This window comes from Sinohyriopsis cumingii, chromosome 16 (assembly GCF_028554795.1).
Source record: "Sinohyriopsis cumingii isolate HCF-2022 chromosome 16, ASM2855479v2, whole genome shotgun sequence".
NCBI lineage: Eukaryota > Metazoa > Mollusca > Bivalvia > Unionida > Unionidae > Sinohyriopsis > Sinohyriopsis cumingii.
Genome location: NC_142976.1, coordinates 91,605,955 through 91,630,283, shown reverse-complemented (window position 1 = coordinate 91,630,283; position 24,329 = coordinate 91,605,955). Strand labels below are relative to the sequence as shown.

Here is a 24,329-nt window from a genome sequence, read left to right as displayed (position 1 = left end):
TCTGCAGAATTCCACAAACCCGTGTAATTATATACATAAATAAATATAAATATAACATAAATAACAAGTCAAACACGGGTCAGATAACGTGGATATACATATTTGAAATTTTGACGTTTTAGAACAACGACGTCTTTTAAAAGAGATAAATAACTCTTTCATCTTTTTTCTAGATCCCACACACGCTTAAATAAGAGTCCATGTCAGATTTCTTTTCACAGCAATTAACGGCGTGTGGGATTAGGTGTCTTCAATTTCTGTTAACGAGTAATTGTTTTTATGATCACACTGTTTCATTGTTCTACCTTGGTCAAAAGTGTCTGTTGTTGTTATTGTTGTTGCTATCGTTTGTAGTAGTAGTAATAGCTGTAGTAGTAGTACTGTGCGTGAGTGCATTCGTGTGTGCATGAGTGTGTTTTTGTAGTAGTAGTTCTTCAACTTGAATAAGCGCCTTGATGAAATAAGTTTTTTTCCCTCAGGAAATTTAGTCCGGTATGGGATGATTAACGTTGTAATTTATCCATTTATTTGGCACGAAGCTATCTCGTTTTGTTCCCAAAGAGACAGAAGGACAGAGAAAATATATAACATTTGCTTGTGTGTATTTTTATGAATTTGTGTGTGCAGCTAAAGGTACGGTTAATGAAGAGTACAAAAGAAGTGAAAGATCCATCAGTGTTTCAGTAGCAAATTTTCCATCATCTAATGCGTAGACAAAATCCATATGTGTGTATGAGTGTGTGTGTGTGTGGATTGATGTGGGATCTCGGAGTGGAGGTAGAGAGAATTAGTGTAATCAGGCAAGTGTATTACGTTTGTTTCACTATATGAGTATGCATGTCAGAGAGGGAGAGACAGTAGAGAATATTAAGATGGCAAAAATATAGAGATTGCGTCTGCGCATTTTGTATAAGTTTGCGTGTATGTGTGAATTCAAATATGTGTTTATGCGAGAGTAAAAGAAGAAATAAACGAAATGCTGTTGAACCCTTCATTCTGTACCAGCTATTTCATTATTGATTCGATAACTGTTTATAGGTTACCTTCTTGATATACGTGTGTGTGTGAGGGTAAGATGACGTGGAAAGCAAATAAAAGTAACGACTTAATAAGACAGTAAAGATTAGGACAGATTATGATCATAAAATCTTCTGACTTTTCGCTGATGAACAGTAGGAAGTTATGGATAAAAGCATAAAGACGCATAAAGACTTATATGTAGAGAGTGAGAGAGATTATTACGGGAACTTGTGTCCATCCATATCCCCGCTCGATAAATAAACAAATCAGAAGGAAAGTGCATTTTTGGATTTTATATCATTATATCAAGCACTATACAGGAGTAATCAAATACTTCTCTCAGTGCTCACATTACCAGTCCATTTGATTTCCATCAAGCGGACACTCTGTAATAACAAAACACTAATGAATACAGAAATATAGATTAATGTATTATTTTAAGGCAAAACTTCAAAACGATAATAATATAATTTTACCCACCATGTTGGTGAACTGTAATATCTTTATTTGGATGTACCATTACTCCCATACAATGTATATTAAATCAAAGTTGTACAGTGTGATTTGCTCTTCCACCATCGTTTGGCACAATAAGTAGTAAGTGTTCCTTTACTAAATTTTTGAAATTGATTAGTGATCACAAGGTAAACAAATCCAATTCTAATCTGAAAGTCCTTCTTTAAAATTGATGCTTATAAATTGATTATAATCTTATTAATAAATGCAGAAGTTATTATTTCAGCACTTGTTACAAATTTTCTAAATTTCAAGCATTAAGAATCCATTTCATGAGAACAAGTAAAACGTTTTTAATCACTTGCAATGCCACAACAAAATGACAACAATTAAAGAATAGCACGAATATCACAAATGTTTATCTTCCCAAGTAAGTTTGACTACAAAAACGTTACAAGATAAAAGATTTGTAAATATATATTTATGAGAGAGTGTAAACGTACAGTAGTCGACATTAAGGCATGGGTTAATTTAAAATGCATTCCAATGCCGAACCTAGTACGTACTTTTTCTTCTGACTTTCAATGTAATTATATACATTTATATGCAGACCAGAACTAACAAAAATATGGAACTTTCAACAACACGTGAGCTATACACTTTTGAAAAATTTTTCGACTTCGTCGTCAGTCCAATCACTACTTCTATTTGGTATCTTCTGTACCAACTCGGCTTTCGTTTTAATTTCCTCTAGTAATTTCACTCGAGCTTCCCAGCCCACTTTCGCTTCTCTCTTTTCGCTATCAATCAACAGTTTGACATAGTTGACCTCATTTAGTGGGTTTGGTTTCAAAGCACCTTGTTCTAATTTGTTGACACTGTCCCTGACTGTCTTCATCATCGACATAACGCTTCTCCCGAGAGCTTTGAATGCTGATTTAATTGTTTGTATCGTGGATGCTTGTTTCTGTTCTCCAGTAACAGCAGATTCATACTTCGTCTTCAAATTTTCATATGTCCCCTCTACTTTTTCGATGTAGGTTTCGTAATAGAAAGAGTTGTTTCTATGTTTCGACCAATGGCATTTTCCTTTGCATATTGTGCAATTTCCGTCTTTTCCCATGGCGCAGCACTTCGCTTTTTCGCTGTCATCGGCGAACCTGCACGGTAGATGACACGTAAAATTGCAGACGAAGCAATTTGTGACGTACTGTCCAGGTTTTGTATCCACTTTTCGCTGGTGAATTTCTTCGGCCATATACGTGAAGTTTCGATTGTCTTCTATGTCTCTCTTGTGCTTTTCCAATATCTCTGTTTCTGCTTTCATTGTATTCAACTTGTGAAGACCGTCTTGAATTTGTGGCTGAAGGCGTTCAATTGTATTTTCTATTTGTTTCCTTAGCGCTAGGACCTCTGAAGTTAGCTGGAGACTTCTTTGTTGTACCACTGATAATTTGCCAAAAAAATTATCAAAACTGGTGATACCTAATTTCCAGAACAGTTGGGAAAATAGTTCTGAGGCATTCGAGCACGCAAACAAGGCAGAGTTGTTAAAATTAAAATCTTGCTGAAACGGAACATTCGCTTCCTTTAAGGCTGCAAGAACTGGTGGTTCTTTGCCATCTGCAAATGTGATCAAAACAAATATGTTGTCTTTTACATCTTTTCCAAATACAGATAGGATCGAGTCAAATATATACTTCTGAGTATGCGTCAATCTTGCCAGGGGCGCTTGTGTAACAAAGCAAATTGCATCTATCCTATCTACACCTCGACCTCCACGTGCCATAAAGAATTCACGGATTTGATCGACAATCCTCTTGTCGTATTCAATTCCTCGAGTGTCACCAAATCCTGGTGTATCAATGATATTCAAATTGTACTCGAGCCGACTTCCATTCTGGTGATAAACCTCGTAGCATGTGAGCCAGCTTGTTTGCGAGATGGCCTACAAAGAATGTAATATGTTAATTCCGTCGCTTATTATTTGTGTATTTATAGATTGCCAGTTATAAACAAAGAAAAAGAGCAAAAGGGGAAAAAAACGGAAACGGGCTCGAGGACGATTTGGTTTTGCGACTGGTAATCAGGCCACATATTCCGATCTATGCTTGCATTTCTGTTTGCCTTGAAATTAATTTGTTTGTTTCAAATGCATTATTTTATATAAAGGCAGAAACTGTTTTAAGGTCTTAGACATAAAAGAAAAACACAAAAGTAATATTAAAAGTGCTTAAGAGTCAATAGGAAAAAAATATTAAATATAACAGAACGTTTCCAATATTTATTTTACAAAAGTATCATAGTTTTAAATTTGGAGATCTAAATTCTAGCATTATTGATTAGATGTTTCATACGTCTTTTATTATCATACATTATCACAATAAATCACAACAAAACCCATAGAAAGACAAGAAAATTTCATATCAATTTGGGAAAATCCATTCGTAAGTATATGGTAATGAATATGTCCCAACTCAGGAAATCCCATTCATGGTACAGTATGTTAATACTTCTTTATATAAACAAAGAGAATGTTAATTGAGACATTTACCCTAATTTCGTAAATAATTAAAAATAAGTAAAATAAACACTTGTTTGATATTAATTAAGCAGTACTGATTAGACTATCATGCACCTCATCAAATTGTAAAATGTCGCATCACAAAAACATATATAGCCCAACGTTGTATATGACCTATCATACATGACCGTAACTAGAGAGGCGTGTGGACAGTATAATGCTCATGACATAAAATAAATGAACTTACAAACATTTCGAATTTTACTACTCATTCATGGGCAGTTCTCAAGGATTTCTTCCATGGGTGTTGGCTTATAATCCTAGCTCTTATTATTTTCGTACCGATTGGCCTTTCCTACCTAAACTAAGAGAGACATTTGCAGCATACTAACGTTTAGAAACTAAATAATATTTGTCAAGGACATTTGCTGATACTTGCAATCAGCTATGAATCGTTTTATTCTTTTCTTGCTTCTTCATTTTATTTGTGTTTGAAATAGGTGGATGCCGATTTAATAGCATTTCAGGTCATCGTATGTCGGATGCCTTGCTCTGTCATTGGGAAGTGCATATAGCGCCTATTTCGTATAATTTTATAGAAAATAATACTTCAGAGGATGCCAAAAAATGCCAACTAACGTACCAACTAACTAATTAAAAAATATGTTAGAAATGTTTAATTCGTTTCCTGTGCTTAATTCACAATCAATTTTGGACGGTGCGTGGTTCGCTTTATTTCATATTTCAGAAAAGAGTTTTTCTCAAGATGACTCCTTGCTACCATTTTTAAACATATTTGCTAGAGTTTGGTATGAACATGGTGAGAAGAAAATACTTCTGATCCATGGCAGATTTGCTGTCTGTAATTACACATTTAATATGCAGTTGTTTCAAATATTCTTATTAGGTTTACAAGTAAAAAATATAAAAATCGAAGTCATTATGATAATTATTAAAGGATGTGGATCGTCTTCGACTGTAGAATAAATATTTATTTTTTTCTCCCTTAATCTACAAGATAAAAAATTCAACATTGCATATGTCACGTATCATAATTCCATAATGTAATTATCAAAAAAGATCTAGGGCTTATGGACTCTTTTTATACTTTCGGTACTATACCTAATGCTTTTATGTGAAACAAATTTACCAACGATTGTGCAACAAACGTATATCTTCTAAAAGATCAGTTACAATTCTTAAAAGTTTATTTTGATGGATTGTTAAAAATTGTTTTCAATTTGTCTTTCTTATTATTAGAATGGCTTAATATAATTTTATTCATGGTTGTAAAGACTTCTCTCTGTGCATTTTGGCAAATTTTAACTTTGGAATCGAATTTCGGAACTCAAAGTTCACACATGCACATGTCTGTATACGTACTTATTTATCTGTCTGATATTTGAATTTCAACCATTTACTTTCTGTGTTTTTGCAACATACACATTGAGTCAGAAAACTAGGAGCGAGGTGCACAGGTTCACGGTTCCTTTAATTTAACACGAAAATAAGCACAACAGAAACACCACTCTGGGGGCTTTGAAATTTTATATTTGAGTAACTAATTGAATGCAAAGATTTCAAATGTTTAAAACAAAATAAAAAACTCTAAATTCGTGCTGTATAAGAGTGTTATTTGAAATGTATAGAGGTTCAAATATATGCACTTGTCAGCACAATCTAAGCATGCTAACATAATTTCTTAGAATCAAGATCTCTCTATCTCTCTCACTCGTATTTCTAATGGTGCATATTTTTATCTGCATTCACCTCTATCACGTTTTGTGATTATCAAACTCTAAACTTTATTTACAGTGCCTATGTGAATTGCTCTTGAGATACCAAAATAGATGCATTTAACTTAACATGGGTAAAGACAAACATATAATTTCAGATCAGTTCATTTTATTACGCCTTTATGTATCCCTCTCTGAAATGTTTCTAAAACCTACTTTTCCATTCTGTGACATTGGGATGTTTAAACTTATATTATTAATACAATAATATATTTAAAGCCTTTTGAGAAGTGTTTAACAGTCTTTCAGTTATAATTTTTGTTTCCATTTGCTCTCGAGTAAAACACACATAGTATTGCAAGGAGATTTGCCATGTCAGCTACGTGGATAAAGTAATTTTATAATGATGTTATCCAAAGAATTTGAAAGCGATAGTAGGAGCAATGGACCTTGTTGTAATTTACATTATATAAATATGAAACAATGCTTGAAATTTGATTATTTGACTAAAGATGATGTCAGTTTTAGCTTATATCCTGTTATCATATGACGGAAGTGGGTTCCGTTCGTAGCCTGTGGGAGGAAATTGTTGAAAGGGCACATAGAAAATCAAATTGTGGATATTTATAAGTTAATGGGGCCCCTGTGCCTATCTGCTGTCTAAAGTGTTCGCCTTTACCGATCAATGCCAACATACCGCTATCTGTGTGGGTTTAGAGTCTCGGGCTTGACTAATGTGGATATGTGAGAAAGCTTGCCATTAGCTTCCCTTGGGTCGGTGTTTTTCACGGGGTTTAAGTCGCTGAGAAATTTCACCATTGTGAACTATCGATCAAGAATGATCCTGTGTACTATCGATCAAGAATGATCCTATATGTACATTGCAACCTATAAATGTAACCATAAAATACCCATGGCTTATCGTGATTAGGAGTTTACTAATTAATTTTTTTGGGAAAAATATAGCCTGTTGATTATTGCCTGGATTTTAACACAACGAAGCCAATCATATAATTCAAGTTATACAACTTTGTCAAAAATCTTCATTAAAGTGTAAATGACATTAAAGCTATAGTTCGCGCCTGTTTCTTTTAGTCACTTACTTTCAATGAAACCTCTTTTGTAAAGAGTATTAATTTTCTTACGAAACTATCTGAAAATAATCAATATAAATATTCAGTCTACAATGTATTTTATTAGCAAACCAATAGTCTAAACGAATCATTAAGAGCCTTAAGACAACCAGGATCCTCTGGGTTAGTCAGTCGTTTCCTTACATTTCAGAATGAATGAATTATTACTTCATTAAGGTTTTCTAAAATATTTTGAGTACTATAAAATTGTCATTGCTATGTGTTGTATATTTCACACACGTTACATAGAACATGTTACTTCGTTGCATTATAGGAGTATTCTTGCTCTATTTTCAATATTAAAGTACTTTTAAAATAGAATTGCCAAAACAAAAAATATTAGCTTCTTTATTTAACGACGCATGTATTATTATCATGTCATTTCGTAACTTATAACATTGGGAGGATCTAGCGCCTAATTATAAATAATGTTTACCTACCTGTTTGCCTGCATTTTGCTTCTCGTCTTCAGTCAAATCAATCAGAGTAAATCTAAAATCGTCCTCCCAAGCTACATTCACTATGTAGTTGATCATGCCATCAATCAAAGTGCTTTTCCCAGAGCCAGTCGCCCCAACAACCATGATGGTCTTTGTTGGACGTATCTGATCTCTTTGACCTGGAAAACATTGCACTGAATGCATATTGGTAGACAGAAGGCATTGAAATACAATGTCTTACAGCAGATTATATATGGCAAATTTTTTTCTAGTACCTTTTTTATTTTTTGTATGGAAATAATTTACTATTGGGATAATTTGTTTTTTTTTCTTCCTTTAAATACTTTGAAACATACGGTAATTATAAAAACTAAGATTGGGAATTCGAGTCCAGTTAATCTTGTACATTAGCGGGAGGTTTGGAATTTTTAAAACTCCAACATATTCACATTCAAGATTTGCACAAGAAAGGGATAAACAAGAAGATGGACAAACATAGTGCCTACCATATCTGAGTAACAGAGGCATTCTTTCATTGAAGTGTTGGCAAAACATTAGTGATGCATGGTGATTAGTTTGTTTTGATATTAAAAGGTAAATATTTCCAAAATAGCTCTACGCATTAGATTGACGGTCTTCATTCTCACTTTAGTGCATACTTGTTAAGCAATGTTCACTTGAAGAAGCAGAAAAATATCAAAGATTTGAAGATATCTAATCTCTCTTCCGCAGAACCGTCAACAATCCATATGGCAAAGACAATGACAATAACATTTTAAATGTACCTCAGTAAATTTACGATCAAAACATGACTACCTACCAAACCTTCCTTTTCTTGTCATAGTTTTGTTGTTCGTCGTTTCTTCTGAAAATATGAGGGGTATTTTGTATATCTGTGGGTTTCCCGAGTTTATTTTCTTAGCATCTTTCTTCACCCTAGTGGCTAGCGATTCCTGTGTTGTAACCGTATCACTGACTTCACTAAATGGACCATCATTACCGTCTGAAAAAATGGCTCTAACCTTGAATACGTAATCGTTACTGCTCTTCAGATCTTTCAACTCTAGCAACTCCGAAGGCTGTTTTGTGTTAGCAGTCAACCATTGAACTTCTTTACATGATCTGTATTTGACTTCATAGTAAGATACTGTATCAGATCCTTTTGGCTTCTCCCAAGACAAACATACAGAGTTCGCTGTCTTTTTAGAACATGAAATTTTTCCAGGTTGTTGAGGGGATCTTGTAATTATTACATCATCACTTACATCACTTAACGGACTTCTTACATCCTCCTTAGTTGTCCATTGTACGGTAAATTGGTAGGCTACGTTTTGCACCAAATCTGTGGTCGGAATTTTGATGGATGTCGAATTGTCATCTGTGCATTTCCGCCCTGACCATGTTGTATCTTCATTTTTCTTCCACTGTATTTCGAAAAAATCTATTTCCCGGAGATCGGACGATGAAACTTCCCAACTTATTAAGATGTCTTTATCGTTAATAGCAACTACTTTCGGCTTTCCAGGTTTCTGCGGCATCTTGATGATAATGTCATCACTTATATCACTAAACGGACTTTCATCATCTTTTACTGTTGTCCATCGTACTTTGAATTGATAGGCAATATTCTTTTCGAAATCTTTTATTGCAATTTTGATCGATGCACAGTTATCATTGGTACTCTTCCGTCCTACCCATGTTTTATCCTCTTTTTTCTTCCATTGTATTTCAAAGAACTGTACAGATTGAATATGGGTTGCAGGGACATCCCAGTCTAGGACCAGATCGTTATTGTTCCTTGTGACTTCCTTTGGTTTTCCAGGCTTCTGCAATACCTTGATGATAATATCATCACTTATATCACTGAACTGACTTTCTACTCCTTCTTGTGTTATCCATCGTACCTTGAACTGGTAGGTAGTATTGTTTTCTAAATCTGCGACTGGAATTTTGATTGATGGAGAATTGTCATTTGTATTTCTCCGTCCTGACCATCTTTTCTCTTCTGTTTTCTTCCATTGTATTTCAAAGACGTCAACCGATTGAAGATCTGTTGAGGGGACATCCCAGCTTAATAAGACATCTGTATCGTTACTTATAACTCCTTTTGGTTTTCCTGGTTTCTGTGAAATCTTGATGATAATATCATCACTTATGTCACTGAACTGACTTTCTACTCCTTCTTGTGTTATCCATCGTACTTTGAACTGATATGCAGTATTGTTTTCTAAATCTGCGACTGGAATTTTGATTGATGGAGAATTGTCATTTGTATTTCTCCGTCCTGACCATCTTTTTTCTTCTGTTTTCTTCCACTGTATTTCAAAGACGTCTACCGATTGAAGATCGGTTGAGGGGACATCCCAGCTTAATAAGAGATCTGTTTCGTTACATATAATTCCTTTTGGCTTTCCAGGTTTCTGTGAAATCTTGATGATAATATCATCACTTATATCACTGAACTGACTTTCTACTCCTTCTTGTGTTATCCATCGTACTTTGAACTGATATGCAGTATTCTTTTCTAAATCTGTGATCGGAAGTTTGATTGATGGAGAGTTGTCATTTGTATTTCTCCGTCCTGACCATCTTTTCTCTTCTGTTTTCTTCCATTGTATTTCAAAGACGTCAACCGATTGAAGATCGGTTGAGGGGACATCCCAGCTTAATAAGAGATCTCTTTCGTTACTTAGAATTCCTTTTGGCTTTCCAGGTTTCTGTGAAATCTTGATGATAAGATCATCACTTATATCACTGAACTGACTTTCTACCCCTTCTTGTGTTATCCATCGTACTTTGAACTGATATGCAGTATTCTTTTCTAAATCTGTGATTGGAAGTTTGAATGATGGTGAGTTGTCGTCTGTATTTCTCCGTCCTGACCATCTTTTCTCTTCTGTTTTCTTCCATTGTATTTCGAAGACGTCTACCGATTGAAGATCTGCTGAGGGAACATCCCAGCTTAATACGAGATCTATATCGTTACTTATAACTCCTTTCGGTTTTCCAGGTTTCTGTGAAATCTTGATGATAATATCATCACTTATATCACTGAACTGACTTTCTACTCCTTCTTGTGTTATCCATCGTACTTTGAACTGATATGCAGTATTCTTTTCAAAATCTGCGATTGGAAGTTTGATTGATGGAGAATTGTCATTTGTATTTTTCCGTCCTGACCATCTTTTTACTTGTGTTTCCTTCCACTGTATTTCGAAGACGTCCACAATTTGAAGATCGGCTGAGGATACATCCCAACTTAGCAAAAGATCTTTATCGTTGCTCATAACTTCTTTCGGCTTTCCGGGTTTTTGTGACGTCTTGATGGTGATATGATCACTTAATTCACTAAAAGGACTTTCTGCGCCTTCTTTTGTAATCCATCGTACTTTAAATTGGTATGTGGTGTTTATTTGCAATTCTGTGATCGGAACTGTAATTTTTGTAGAATTGTCATTGGTGCATTGTCGTCCTGACCATTGTTCCTCTTCATTTTCCTTCCACTGTATTTCAAAGAATTCTATAGTTTGCAGGTTGCATAAATGGACATCCCAGCTTATTGTTAGACCTTTGTTATCACTTATAACTCCTTTCGGTTTTCCAGGTCTTTTACTAGACTCTGTCGTCATAATCATGTTTTCTGGATCCTCATTTGTTCCAGAAATATATTTTTCTTCAGGGTCTGTTATTGTGGGTATTTGTCCACTGTCCTCTGTTAGTTTTTTAATAGTTGAGTGTAGAAATTCCATTTTTAAAAGACTATATCATTCAGCGGAGGTTTAACTCGGCACCAGCAAAATATGATTATTAATTTACTTTTTAACAGATAATGCTACTTGGCCAGTTTTCAGCAGGAACATTCTCATAAAGACCATCCGATGACTCTTTCCTCTTATCTGCGCATCATTGTCTAAAATAAAAGAGCCTTGTCATTCTCAGTGAAAAGCATTTTGCATCTATGTGTAGCAAATGTCTATTTACAATCAACATTTCAAAAATCTAGCTCATTCGTACATCATAATGTAAAGTACAAGCATAATACATACCTGCGCAAATGTAAAATCTTAGTTTCAAAACTTTATTTGATTTAGTTTTTCATATCATAAAAGTCAAATGTAGAATGTCTTTCTTACAATAGAATCCGCATGGAAAACACTACTTGTAAATTTAGAGTTCACTGTAGTATAACAATTTCCGTTATTCAAAATATCGATTTTCAAGCTTTATTACATTGAGAAGAAATGGCAAGTTTAAATCTGATAATTACAAATAGATATATCCAAATAATTACGAGTCTCAAGAAAGAAACCAAACTTCAATCCAGTTTGCAAACACCAATAAATGGCTCAATAATGGAGCATGAATGCATCAATAGTTTATATCTTACCACTTTAAACATCCATCCAGATATATATATATATATATATATATATATATATATATATATATATATATATATATATATATATATATATATATATATATATATATATATATAATACTGTCATACAGATTAGATAATTTTTAATTTGTACCCTATGGAGATTCCAACCCAGGTCCTTGGATAAACGGCACCCATCGCCTCTCCTGTATGTATAGTATGTACCCTGTATCAATGATATAACCACCAGATGTCTAATTGTTTCATTAAAAGGAAACGAGGCTTGCCGGGTTTCCTTTAACTGAAAACTTTATACAAGTGGTATATCATTGATACAGAATACATTATATATATATATATATATATATATATATATATATATATATATATATATATATATATATATATATATATATATATATATTACCTACAAATACACATTTTTGCACTTTGAATGGAGCTACGATATGCTCCGGGCTGCTGATTATTGGCCGAATGAATGAACTCCTCACATCTCAGCGAGCCGTCAGCTACAAAATATAGTTCTATGATTGTTGTTGTTGTTCACAATCACATATGCAAATTGATAAGTTGACTGGTTTGTTTTTGAGTTTCTATTTTTATTGACATTTAATAAATCAATATAAGACACACTCATGCCTTAAACATATGTGATTTTTATGAAGAAAGTAGAGTAATACAAACACGTTAAAAATATATTGTACTATATTGACATTTCATCTAAGTCATTATTCTGGTTTAATTAACATTTCTAAAGACTATACAACTCTCTCTCTCTCTCCTTAGTATGGTTTGAATAAAATTTACCATTATTCATAGATCGAGAGACATCTTCTTATGACACAAGCCAAGATCCCCAACGCTCGTGTTTTCATGGATTTCGACCATATCAAGCTAGATAATCCTGATAGAGAGAGAGAGAGAGAGAGAGAGAGAGAATGGGAGCAGGCGGAGCGACCGTTTGGACATTTTTATATTTAATAATTAATAATCATTTTTTAGAACATTATAATAGGTTTAAAAAAACAACAACAACTAAGCGATAAATACGCTACAGTATGTGTGCCTCGTTAACGACAGATTTCATATATATAGGCTTAGTATCGACTGGCTATTTCAACCATGTATCACTGATATTATGAACATTGTAGATAGATCACAAGGAAAGGGTAAACGTACCGTTACGACGAACCAAATCAATGTCGATTACGTGGTGCAAGTTCAGGTTTAATGATTTCATCCAGCGCAATATGATTTTCTCTCTCACTCCAGATTTTTGCTTATTTTGTCCAATACGCACAAGAGGGGATAGGGGAATGGAAAAAAGAAATGATTCCGATGAATTGTGTGCCATTTTATTTTCATTTAGAAAACATGGATTATTAATACTTATTATCGTTATTTTCATATGTCTTTTATAATTAATGAATGAGTAGAAATTCATCATTGATCAATAGGCCTGCAATTGAAAGAATGTCTATATATTCGTATTATTGCGCCATGGGCGGATCACAATTTGAAATTCCAACATTATTGGTATATCGATTTGCTTTATACCAACACTTTAAATGTCATGCTATATTTAATGAATGTGGAATATTTACCCCACCCTCTGCGACAAGATATTTTGTGGGCATCTACAACTCTATTTGTTATTTGAAAGTGAATATTTTATAGCACGTTATCTAATTGAAGACTGCAAGCAGGTTTAATCGATTATCGTGTAGACTTCTCAAATCTGAAAAAATACAACGAATTTCCAAGTAAAACTTGTAAATAATGACGTTACTAATTTCAATGTGATGTTAGTGTTCATGAAAGAAATACTTAGTAGCTTTTGTAAACTGTTGCATCAGTTAAAAACCTTAAACATAAACCATGCTTGTCAGAGCTTTTACAGCCACATAGATTTTTGTTGTGATATAAGAAAACCTTTCTGAATCACTATATTTATCCTATTTTACACAATGCTGGAAACAATCTCATGCTGAAGATTCATGCTCAAGTGAATGATTCGTTGAACTTGTAGTCTGTAAATGTAAAAAATGTAGTTCTCTCTGTCCAGTAATATAGGCGTTTCATTTGAATGTTTGTGATTTACATATTGTGCAATAGATCTCAAAACAACGGCCAAGTACATCAAGTACAATCGCCTTCAGTTCAATTTCTTTTTAGCAGCTCGATTAGTTTTGTTGATGTTTCAGAACGGCTCGTTTGAATAGCTGCTAATTCTTTGTTTAGATTTTCTTCTTTTAACTTAACATCCAATAAATTGTTATCTTCCAAAGCAATCACACCTTTTTGTAATAATTTGTATTAACTGCATTGTATTTTTGTGCAGTATATGGTTATTATTGAGGCTTAAGTCAGTGTTAATTAATTAATTAAATACAACTTATTTTCTAGACCTGTCTACCAGTGTTCAGTTGTAAGAACTCTCTAGCAACTCCTAAATTTTGACGCACACCATCCAAATTATCTTCATTATATGGAAAACATATCGCGGATCAAATAAATTTATATCACGTTTCCGTCTTCACCTTTCAAGCCTATTCTTATGTTACCTGTTTAGGCTCGAATAAACAGTAACATAAGGAAGAGTGAAAACAACAAGCTTTGAAAAATATAATAATTTATTTCCTTGGGAAAGTTCTGTTAAAATGAAACAATATAATCTTACAGTTTTAATAATCAAATCCAAAAATAATCCAAGAATAATCCACGAATAAAATTTTAAAAGTCCTAATAGTAGTTAGTCTTTGAAACCTCCTGAAAAACCTTTTCTTGAATTGTGGTATTCTAAATGTTGTCTATGGCATGGTAGCATAACATTTGATGATTTCAAGTTCATGTCCCGACGAAAAATCTAAGATGAAAGACAAAGACGTATGCTGGAACCTGTAGTGTGTTGAAGTATACAGTTCCTAGTAGAAACAAGAAATATCACTCCGATTTTTGAAATCTGAATAAAATTTTTTATAAGAGCTGTCTTTGTTTAAGAATCTTACACGAGCAGAAGTATTTTCCAAAACAAAAGAATGAATCCTTTTGAATCAAAATAATCTGAAATAACTCCAAACAGCACAGTATACACTTTCCAGAGTAAGAGCCCAACTGAGATTATTTCTCCAAAACAAAAGTTATATCGTGTCCTTAAACGCAGTTTCTAAAATCCCCATGTTGCAAAATCGAAAGGGGGTCACATGATCGTGTTTATATCTCGTATGCTTAACCAGACCTTCATGAAAACCAATCATTTTACTCTAAGAAATAAAGTATAAAAATTGTTTACATCTAAAATCATGTAGTCCCATCATGCCCTCGACATCAAACAATCATTTTAAAATAAAAATAGAACTTATTTACGTTGTTTCTACTAATTTCGAATCAAGATCAGGACCTGGGGTTTACTAAAACGAACAGTTATGGTCAAACTATTTTCTGGAAAAAGTATCATCTCCAGTGAATAAATTTACATTACAATAGCATTTAATGAAATAATTAAAACAAATTAAAACTGACAAACAATTAAATTGAAATAAATATATATAAAATCAGATATAATTAAATCAAATATACATCATTATATATTCTCTTGAAGGCAATAATTAAGGATAGCTTATAATTTCGATAAACATTGCATAAAACAAAGATTTCGTGAATAACATTTCCAACAGGAAAGTCTCTAGCAACGCAATAAATGGCCATTGGATTGATGTTTGTAGCTATTGGCATGATGGAAGAAAATACATAAATCTTGAGAATAAAATGGTCATAAATCCGGATTACTATGACATATATCAAGGCATAAAGAGTTTTATATAGGGTAACAAGTATACACCTCACAAATCGGAAAGTAATATCCATGGATATGGAGCTGTTGGTTATTTAGATGAGAATTGATTACTGTGTCAAAACCTGGTGTTGCCTATATCAGCGACCTTTTAGCATCATTTTTTCGGGATGTATGCTTTGTCGATTTGGTAAGATAACATTTGCGGCCTATTAACTGTAGTAATAGGAAGTTTGCACTAAATTGATAGAGACTAAATAGTGATACGTTTTCGTCTGTATCATTATCATCTGTCGAAATTTTCGATCAAATATGACATACGATAGAAAGAGGTAAATCAGTCGAAACTAATCATCGTTATAGATCCCGATGATAAATTGGATATCCGGTATAATTTACTGTTTCATATTTGTCAAGCTAACTTAATTGTTCAGTCATACTGCTCTAGATTTGATTATGCGGAGTTTCACGCCATTTTCAGCACATGTTAGGCCTTACATAGCGGACAGTATATATGATGGAGAAAGAACCAGAGAAGACCCGGGAAGAAGTACAGACCCAAAAGGAAGCTTGTGGCAAGCTTTCTTATATTCCGACGCTAGTCGAATCAAGACACTACCCTCGCCTCTGCGGACAGAGATGAAATGTGAGTGATCTTTAAGGCGAGAGCTTAGGAACACTCTGCGACCCGGGGGTCCCTTGCATAAAGTAAACAGAATAGCAACTTACAAAGCTATAACCACCATTCCGGAGCTGACATTTTAAAATCAAAATGGTCAGAGTGCAAAATTATTTCAAAGGGTTTTGATACAATGTACACTCTTTGTGCTTTTTTTTTTTAAAGGAGGGACAAAACAACAATGTAATCTGTTTTGGAAGAAACCATAATGCTCAGATGAAATGAAACTATGAAGTCTAGATACCTTTAAACAGAATAAATGGGATAAACTGCTGATGTGTTTAATGCCTTGTCAATGCGATGTACTTAAGTGTCATTCAATCTGATAATATGTTTACGAACAAAGATGTCATCGTAAACCTGAATGCTACTTTAGTAATGTTGGTGCTCTAAATTCCATGATTGCATGATCTAATTTAATTTCGTTTCCTGTTAATAATCCTTGTGGTCAAATGGTCATATTCAGTACATCAAAATGTTTACAAACTTACAGGTTGGCTGTCTATCGTACAAACTCTGGAATTCGATGAGATGGTAGTTAGTCTTTGAAACCTCCTGAAAAACTTTTTCTTTAAATGTAGTATTCTAAATGTTGTCTATGGCATGGTAGCATAAAATTTGATGATATTCATTGTGTCCTTGCTAAAGATGTCTTTCTTTTCTATCTTTTATATGTTACTTGTGTTAGTGTTGGTCTGTGTTTACCGATTAGGATATCAACATGCTATGCATGCTAAACACTCATTATTCAAAGAGAATTAGCTTGTAGATGTAACAATTCAAGATATGAGGAACAACGTTTAATCGCCAAACATCCGCTGAAAGAAATCTTATCCTTTTAACTTTGTACAGGGTTACAAAGCTTGAATTCTTTTTTCTAGTATCTACCTAGTAGAAAATCCGACGTCCTTACACCACGAAAAGGGACCAGCTTTGAATGTAAATTATTCATTACTAACCGCTTGTATATAACCCATTTAAGAAATATTATCTTTATGTTCTTATTATCTAGTTGTGACAGATGATATTTGCTAGCATAAGGGATGCATGCAACAACTTTTAATTTTAAATAGAATATACGTTCTGACTTTTGACGCTTTGCCGACGGACACGGGCATAACAGTGTTCTAATGATCAGATTCCCTCGACGGATTTTCAAAGGATAAAAGGTATTACACATATGTATTTAGAAGTAGCCGTGTCTGTCTACTGTCTTCACTCGCATAGGGATATTATGAATTAAAAATTGTATTTAAACATTATGGATTATGACTCATAATTATAATGTATATAAGGTAAAGTTACGAAAGTATCTCGTTCTTTGAATGATGTTATTTGACATGACAATTGTTTATATTTGGTATAAGTGTATTTATTAATGTGAATAGATGTACTTTTCAGAACGAACGTACTTTGATCAGCTAATTTTTCATAAATGCTAAAAGTAAAATAGATTTCCTCACGTGTGCACTTTACACACACACACACACACACACACACACACACACACACACACACACACATGCACAGATGTTCTCTGATAATTATTGTTTCTCTCTCTTTAAAGTCATATAAGCGCCTATACAAGAGATACATTTTCATATATGCAAAACCCTAGCCGAACATTCTCTCAACACCGACAATTACATTGTGATATGTTTCGCTTTATTCGCTTGATAAATAATGCCTTCGACAAAGTTCGGAAATGAAATTCATTTTCTGAAAATAATGATGACTTGTCCGATGATTGTTGTTGTTGTTTTTGTTGTTGTTTCAATTATTATTATTATTATTATTATTATTATTATACCCGCCATACGAGTATGTTGATAACGTGCAAAGGCACCCCTTCAGTAATCTGATGAATTATGAAATCTTGCTTTGAATACATAATGGTTAACTCACCTAAACAATAGTTCTAACTTGGATGGCATCTACGCTCAATGAAGGAAGCAACCTTTACGTAAAAAAAGGGTTCTTTCGTACAATTATTTCTCACAATTCCTTCACGTACAGTTCCTATGTTTGTCAGAACCTACCCAGGTGTCTATTTGGTTTTTTGTGGTTGTTTGTTTTGTTGCTGTCGTTTTCTTTTCATTTTGTTTTTGGAGGGGGCGACATAACCAGGCCTTCGCAATGCTGAAGCCCATCTGGAGGTCAACAAACCTCAGCGCCCACACAAAGATCCGTATCTTCAAGAGCAACGTGCTGAGCGTCCTTTTGTACTGGTCAGAGTGTTGGAAGACCACTGCTAACATAGAACGCAAGCTTGAAGTTTTCCATACCAAATGCCTGCGACGGATCATGAGGATCTTCTGGCCAAACATGATCTCGAATGAGGAACTCCGGTACATAGCGGGCGCAAACACCATCGCTGAGACCATTGCAACTCGTCGATGGAGATGGCTCGGCCACGTCTGCAGAATGCCCCCTGACTCACTACCAAGGGTGGCACTGAGATGAACTCCACAGGGGAAAAGGAACCGTGGCAGACCCAAAGAGCAGCCGACAGACCAAAATGGTGCTCCCTTGCTGTCGCCTCAAGCACCAGACGGCGCAGAGAGGATTGATTGATTGATTGAGATAATGTATGCTGTTGCTCGAGACACAATACTGTTAATACTATTTATACTGAGATTATATGTCTTTGCTTTCAGAAGGTCTGTTTTCATATATATTCGACCGTATATAACGTGTAAGGTGTAAGTTGTATAGCTATTGCCATGGCAAATCAGGATAACCATTGTCATAAGAGGTACTAGTATCTTAACATATTTTGGAACGTTCTGTATCACATAATCGACGTGATAAGTACTAGCACAGTAGCATGTTATCTGTCAGCCTTGCCATAACAAGTATTTGTGTTTTAAGACAGTGATTAACAGGTTATATGACCTGAAAACATTGCTAGAACCGGTACGAGTGTCCTGTCACATCTTTAAGGAAGTTATTGTGTTGCCTTACAGAATTAGCATAACAGGTACCTGCATCTTAAAACAGCCTTAGGCAAGTGACTAATTTTCCTGATATCTAGAGGTGCAATAATGCCCTGAAAACAGGTAATGCAATAATGCAAATGTAAACGATATTACTCTGTGAGACATCACATGGTAGTGAAATTAACGTATAAAATTAACATAAAAATTCAACAAGTCTACAAACACCTGAAAGTAGTCAAATTATTAGCAAATAAAAATCTCAGTGTCGTTTGTAGTCAGTCTGTGCTTTAAAATTCCCACACTGCGTTTTTATTGTGGATGACTTCAAAATCCGTGTTTTGGAAGAAACACAAGTTGGAGTAATAAGTAGATATTTTTGTTTATTTTAATCAGTCGAAAGAAAATAACTAGTGAATACATTTGTATGTATTACTTCAGGAATTTTAATGTATTTCCACAGATAATATACGGCAAAATCTAATCTCACTCACTATAAAGAAAACATTCTAGAACACGTTCTAGTTGTAACACGTTTATGTTTTGGAGGTACGCGGGAAGGGTCACATTTATTTTTAGTATCAAGAAAATCAAGATTATATTTTTCAGGCGTAATTGTAAGTAGTGTGATAACTAGTATGTTCCACATAAAGAAATTCATGAATATATGTTAGGGCTTGATAAATGGCTTTTATTAAAAGAACAATTAAAACTTTAGATAAACGTATGTTTCAGTATAATACATATTTAATGTTTCATACAATATAGATTACTATGTCCAGTGAGACATGGTGATCTCTCCCACCTTCAGAAGTAACCCCTGGCGCCAAGCTCTGACTTAGAACCGGTAAACTGCCTCTTCAAGTGTTGTGTCGACACCGTAGGACGATGCTGGTGTGTCCTCTCTAGTGGAGCTACGAAGCCTGGGCAGGGTGGTATAGAGAATCAGCTGTTGCGCATGCATCCGATCCCGTTTCTCTACACTCAGCTGTTGGACCCAAGTGAACGACGAATGCCGATACAGCTTAGCACCAACGGCGTCGCAGGAGTTGCGGGAACGACGTTGAAGCCAATGTCAAAGCGCTTTATGGACTCCGTCTCCAGAATTTCTGTCGGGGTTTACTCCCTTAGCCTTTCACATGAGTGGGTATAGCCCCAATACATCCGAGATTTGGAATTGGAGTTTTCCTTCTCCTAGATGAGCTACTACCCAAGGTTTACGAGTCCCAACTACCCGAAGCGACTGGGTTTAAAGCGCCAGTGGCCCGCCTTCACCCCGTCTCCATTTAGTGGAAATATGGTCCGTCTGACTCCGAAGCCGAGCCAGGAGGTGGATTGTAGTTGACAGAGGCGATCAGAAACACAAGCAGGGGAATTTCTGGAGGAGTGGGACGCTTGTCTCCCACTTCCACCCCGGCAACGTCAACCTTGGACCACAATAATAAATGTGTGTAGTATATGTTGCTGTTGTCGTCACGTGAGCGAAAGGACCCACAAGAAAGGAAAATACTAATGAAAAACGATGCAGAGTAGCATTAACATGCGAACAAAATGCAATCTCACAGGAAATATCATGGAGTATTTACATTTGATTTTGTAAACGTTTAAATAGCATGATATTAAGTCTCCACCAAGTGAGGTACATATTGGGAATGTCCATATTTCCTTATCCTTACCCACCATTTTGCTATGTATCTATCATAATAGACTTGCTGCACCCAGCACACAAACACGCAAATGTGTGAATAGGCGATGATCGAAACAGAATTTTAGTAGATATTTCTCTGGTGGGAAGAAATTTCAGAAACACAGTATGGTATTATTATTAAGATCTTTTTTAAAATCATGAAACTTTCTTTATTATTTATATTTTAGCAATATAACATAATGGTGCAAGTATGCACATTTTGAGCACGATGGGAGAATGGACAAAATCTTTTTATTTAATTTTATTGTAGCAGTCCTGTCAGTATAATCTTTGACCTGAAACTAATTACAAACGAATTTTTTTTGTGCTTTAAAACATCACTTATGTGCAAACATTAAAGAACCTTCTTTCAAGCTATTGCCAAACAACGTGTACTTAACTATAATAGTTCAAACGTGGGAAGACCCTTGATAACCCAGAATTGGTGCAAAAACGAAACATTATCGTTCTGGGATTGATACAATTTTATTCTGTAGAACTGAAAACGTGCAAGCATTTATATAATTATGGATTTTGGCCTATTTCCTTTATTATATTGTATTATATCTATCTGTCTATCTATCTATCTATCTATCTATCTATCTATCTATCTATCTATCTATATATATATATATATATATATATATATATATATATATATATATATATATATATACGTTCAAGTACATCTGTTGGAAAATTGAAAACGTTATGACAGTAAAATAAAACTTGACAACAGGCAATCTACTTGAAAAACGATTGAATACTGAATTTATTAAACGAATATAATAATCTCCAGCTTTTGCAAGCCTTGGCGAGCAAAAGAAGGGAATTATTCAGTTATTTTTAAAAAGTCAATATTAAACCGAGACTCATTTCAGAAATTGCTTTTCTTAAGAGAAAGCGAAGAAAAATAGATAGAATAACAGGTTGACGTAATTAATACAATCTGCCGTGTCAATGACTATATCTCTTGTGCTGTGTATATATATATATCTCAACCTGATTGCTGTCACTGTCACCAAATATTATTCGTGCATTGCTACATGAATGTTGACAATAGTTGCAACGGTTGATTTTCTGGTAGATGCAACATCTTTTTTTTTTTCCGGGAGCGGAATATTAGAGCTAATGAATGGCAAGTGTTTTATGGCTACATAATGCGATGTCGAAGAATACAGTCGTAATTTACATTTGCATTGAATAATTCACTGTTGCATCACATGAATTCACGAGCATCTCCTATTTGTTAACGAACTGAATATAGTGGCTTATAGCTTCATACATGTAATATTTGCCTCAACATTAGCGAGTCTGTCATTAGTGAGGCGCAACAAAGTACTAAATATAATTTATCTCTATCCAAATAATTATATTTTATTATGTTTGATATGTATTAGTTATCAGGCCTATATGAGACTGAAAAATTCATAATGATTATTTAGCAATCAGTTTTTTATATTTTTGTTCGACTAGTATTTCTAAATCAGTATTGAAATGTTTGTCAAATGTGTATCTGACATTGTGCATAATTTGCGTCTGTATGAGAAAGAGAGAATTACCTGTTATTCGATGATGGTGCTCTTTTTGTTGTTCCGATTCTCTAGGCTATTTTGCCTGGACAGTTGTCCGGAGCTTTATATACGCGACTGCTTTCTATCTTTGCATATACGTAAATGAGGTTAACACGGTAAGATAATATGACCATATTGGGAAGCGACCAGCGTGTACAGGCGGGGTTTAATGTTTGTAAAATGCGTGACCATATTTGGAAGCAATCTACCTGCATAGGCGGGTTTTCGCATTAAAATGTATCATTCGTTTGAAGGTAAATGTAATAAGATCGATAGATCTAACTAATGCACAACCCAGATCACGTGATTTTAAATTAGATATTATACTACATTTGCACTTCAACGCTTTGTACAAGTCATGCGGAGAGTTCGTGACTTCCTTTTGGGGGAAACTAATAAATAAAACCTTGACTGAATTTCAATCCACTTCGAAGTAAAGAATGTACAACTAGATTTCAACAAATTTAATAGTCACACTCACAGTCTAAGATTTTCTTGATGAAAATCAATCTCTATTTGTCAACACAAACCAGTCCTTACGAATTGTAATTTTCTTAGATTCGCATGACAATGGTAAACATTGAGAAAGAGTATTACATTACGGCATTATAACAAACAAATAAAGGCTGACATTGATCTGTTAACGTTACAAGGGGATGTCGAAAAAGTTAAGTTTATGGCAAGACAATTGGACCATGAAGCAAAACATCTTCAGGAGCTGGCGGACACGTTTCCTCTGCGTGTGCCGTGAATATCGGTTGCGATCTAGTGTGTGAAGGTTAAAACAGAAATACTAGATTACATCCTTGATCCCTGTTACACTTGCAATAGCAAATAATAATTATTAAAAGATCTATGTTTTCTGATAGAAGTTGAGACGAAGCGTTGTTGCTAAATTCATTTTTACTTGCCTGAGATGTATATAAAGCTTCTTTTATAAGGTTCTTATCCTTTCGTATGGGACATGTTTCATTCAACGTGTGTAAGGGTTGATAGTGTGTGTGTGTGTGTGTGTGTGTGTGTGTGTGTGTGCAGTGTTGAACCATGTTCGACGATTAGTTTATTTACATTCAAATTTGCAGTACAGACCCGTATGTGTCCTACATAAGATGTTGTGTCAGTAAGCACTGTATAGCTTTCTCCATTTTTTCCTACTTCTTTGTCAAACGAAATTATATTGATACAAGTATGACTACTTAACGATGCAGGATGAATCAAATCGCAAGTGACTTCTGCATAGATAGTGTGAAGTTTTCTACGGGAATATTATTTTAAGTATATCTTGCAAGTATGTGAATTATTAAAATTATCTGTGATACATACATACATACATACATAGTCTGGAAATTTTCAACAGCAGCCATGCATGCCAGAACGTGTGAAATACCTCTGTTAGATAAAGAGACAAATCCAGTTTTAAGGTTCCTCTGAAACCCGTTTTCAACAAATATAATCACGGCAAAGACTTGATCGCAAATGCAATGGCCATTCCTCAAACCTTCCTGCTCAACAGTTATAATATTCACCAAGTCAGGACCAATTCGTTGGAGAATCAGTCACTCCAATACCTTAAAACAGACTGAAAGCAAGGAGACCGGCCGATAACTTGCCACATTGTTGGGATCTTTGCCAAGCTCTGGGATCGCAATAATCTTTGCCTGGCGCCACAAAGTCGGAATGCACTTTTCCGTACCAATCAGGGTGCAGAAAAACGACAAGCCATACCTTTGCCTTCGGGCCAAGATGCTTCAGGAACGGAGGCAGGCTGTTTTCATATCCTGCTGCTTTGCCTGATTTGATGCTGCATAGCACCGTTTCATGTTCTGTTGTTGTAAAGGCCTCTGGGGTATTTTGATCTAGTTTATCTTACTTCCAACGGCAGCACTGTCGCCACTCATCTGGTACTTGACGTCGGTGCTGTTTCCCCAGGGGTGCATTTGCCACTTGTA

At 34.7% G+C, this 24,329-nt stretch overlaps 1 protein-coding gene across 2 annotated transcripts; it reads right to left on the bottom strand.

Moving 5' to 3' along the window:
• Nucleotides 1-1,298: 1,298 nt before the first annotated feature.
• On the bottom strand, nt 1,299-22,456 carry LOC149780988 (twitchin-like). Of its 2 annotated transcripts, none has more exons than XM_089938096.1 (4): nt 22,369-22,456; nt 8,130-11,219; nt 7,310-7,488; nt 1,299-3,424 (listed from the first exon to the last, which is right to left on the bottom strand). In XM_089938096.1, exons 2-4 carry the CDS (start codon nt 11,056-11,058, stop codon nt 2,129-2,131), a joined length of 4,404 nt encoding a protein of 1,467 aa, XP_089794222.1. In that variant the 5' UTR covers nt 11,059-11,219; nt 22,369-22,456; the 3' UTR covers nt 1,299-2,128. The 2 variants fall into 2 exon arrangements, with proteins under 2 accessions (XP_089794222.1, XP_089794223.1); XM_089938097.1 differs by lacking the exon at nt 22,369-22,456 and adding an exon at nt 11,845-11,971.
• Nucleotides 22,457-24,329: the final 1,873 nt, after the last annotated feature.

Coding starts and splice junctions, on each gene's coding strand:
- LOC149780988 (XM_089938096.1), bottom strand. CDS start 11,058: ATGGAATTTCTACACTCAACTATTAAAAAACTAACAGAGGACAGTGGA. Junction 7,489..8,129: donor GACAAGAAAAGGAAGGTTTG/GTAGGTAGTCAT, acceptor AATGTTTTCCAG/GTCAAAGAGATCAGATACGT. Junction 3,425..7,309: donor AGCAAAATGCAGGCAAACAG/GTAGGTAAACAT, acceptor CATTCTTTGTAG/GCCATCTCGCAAACAAGCTG.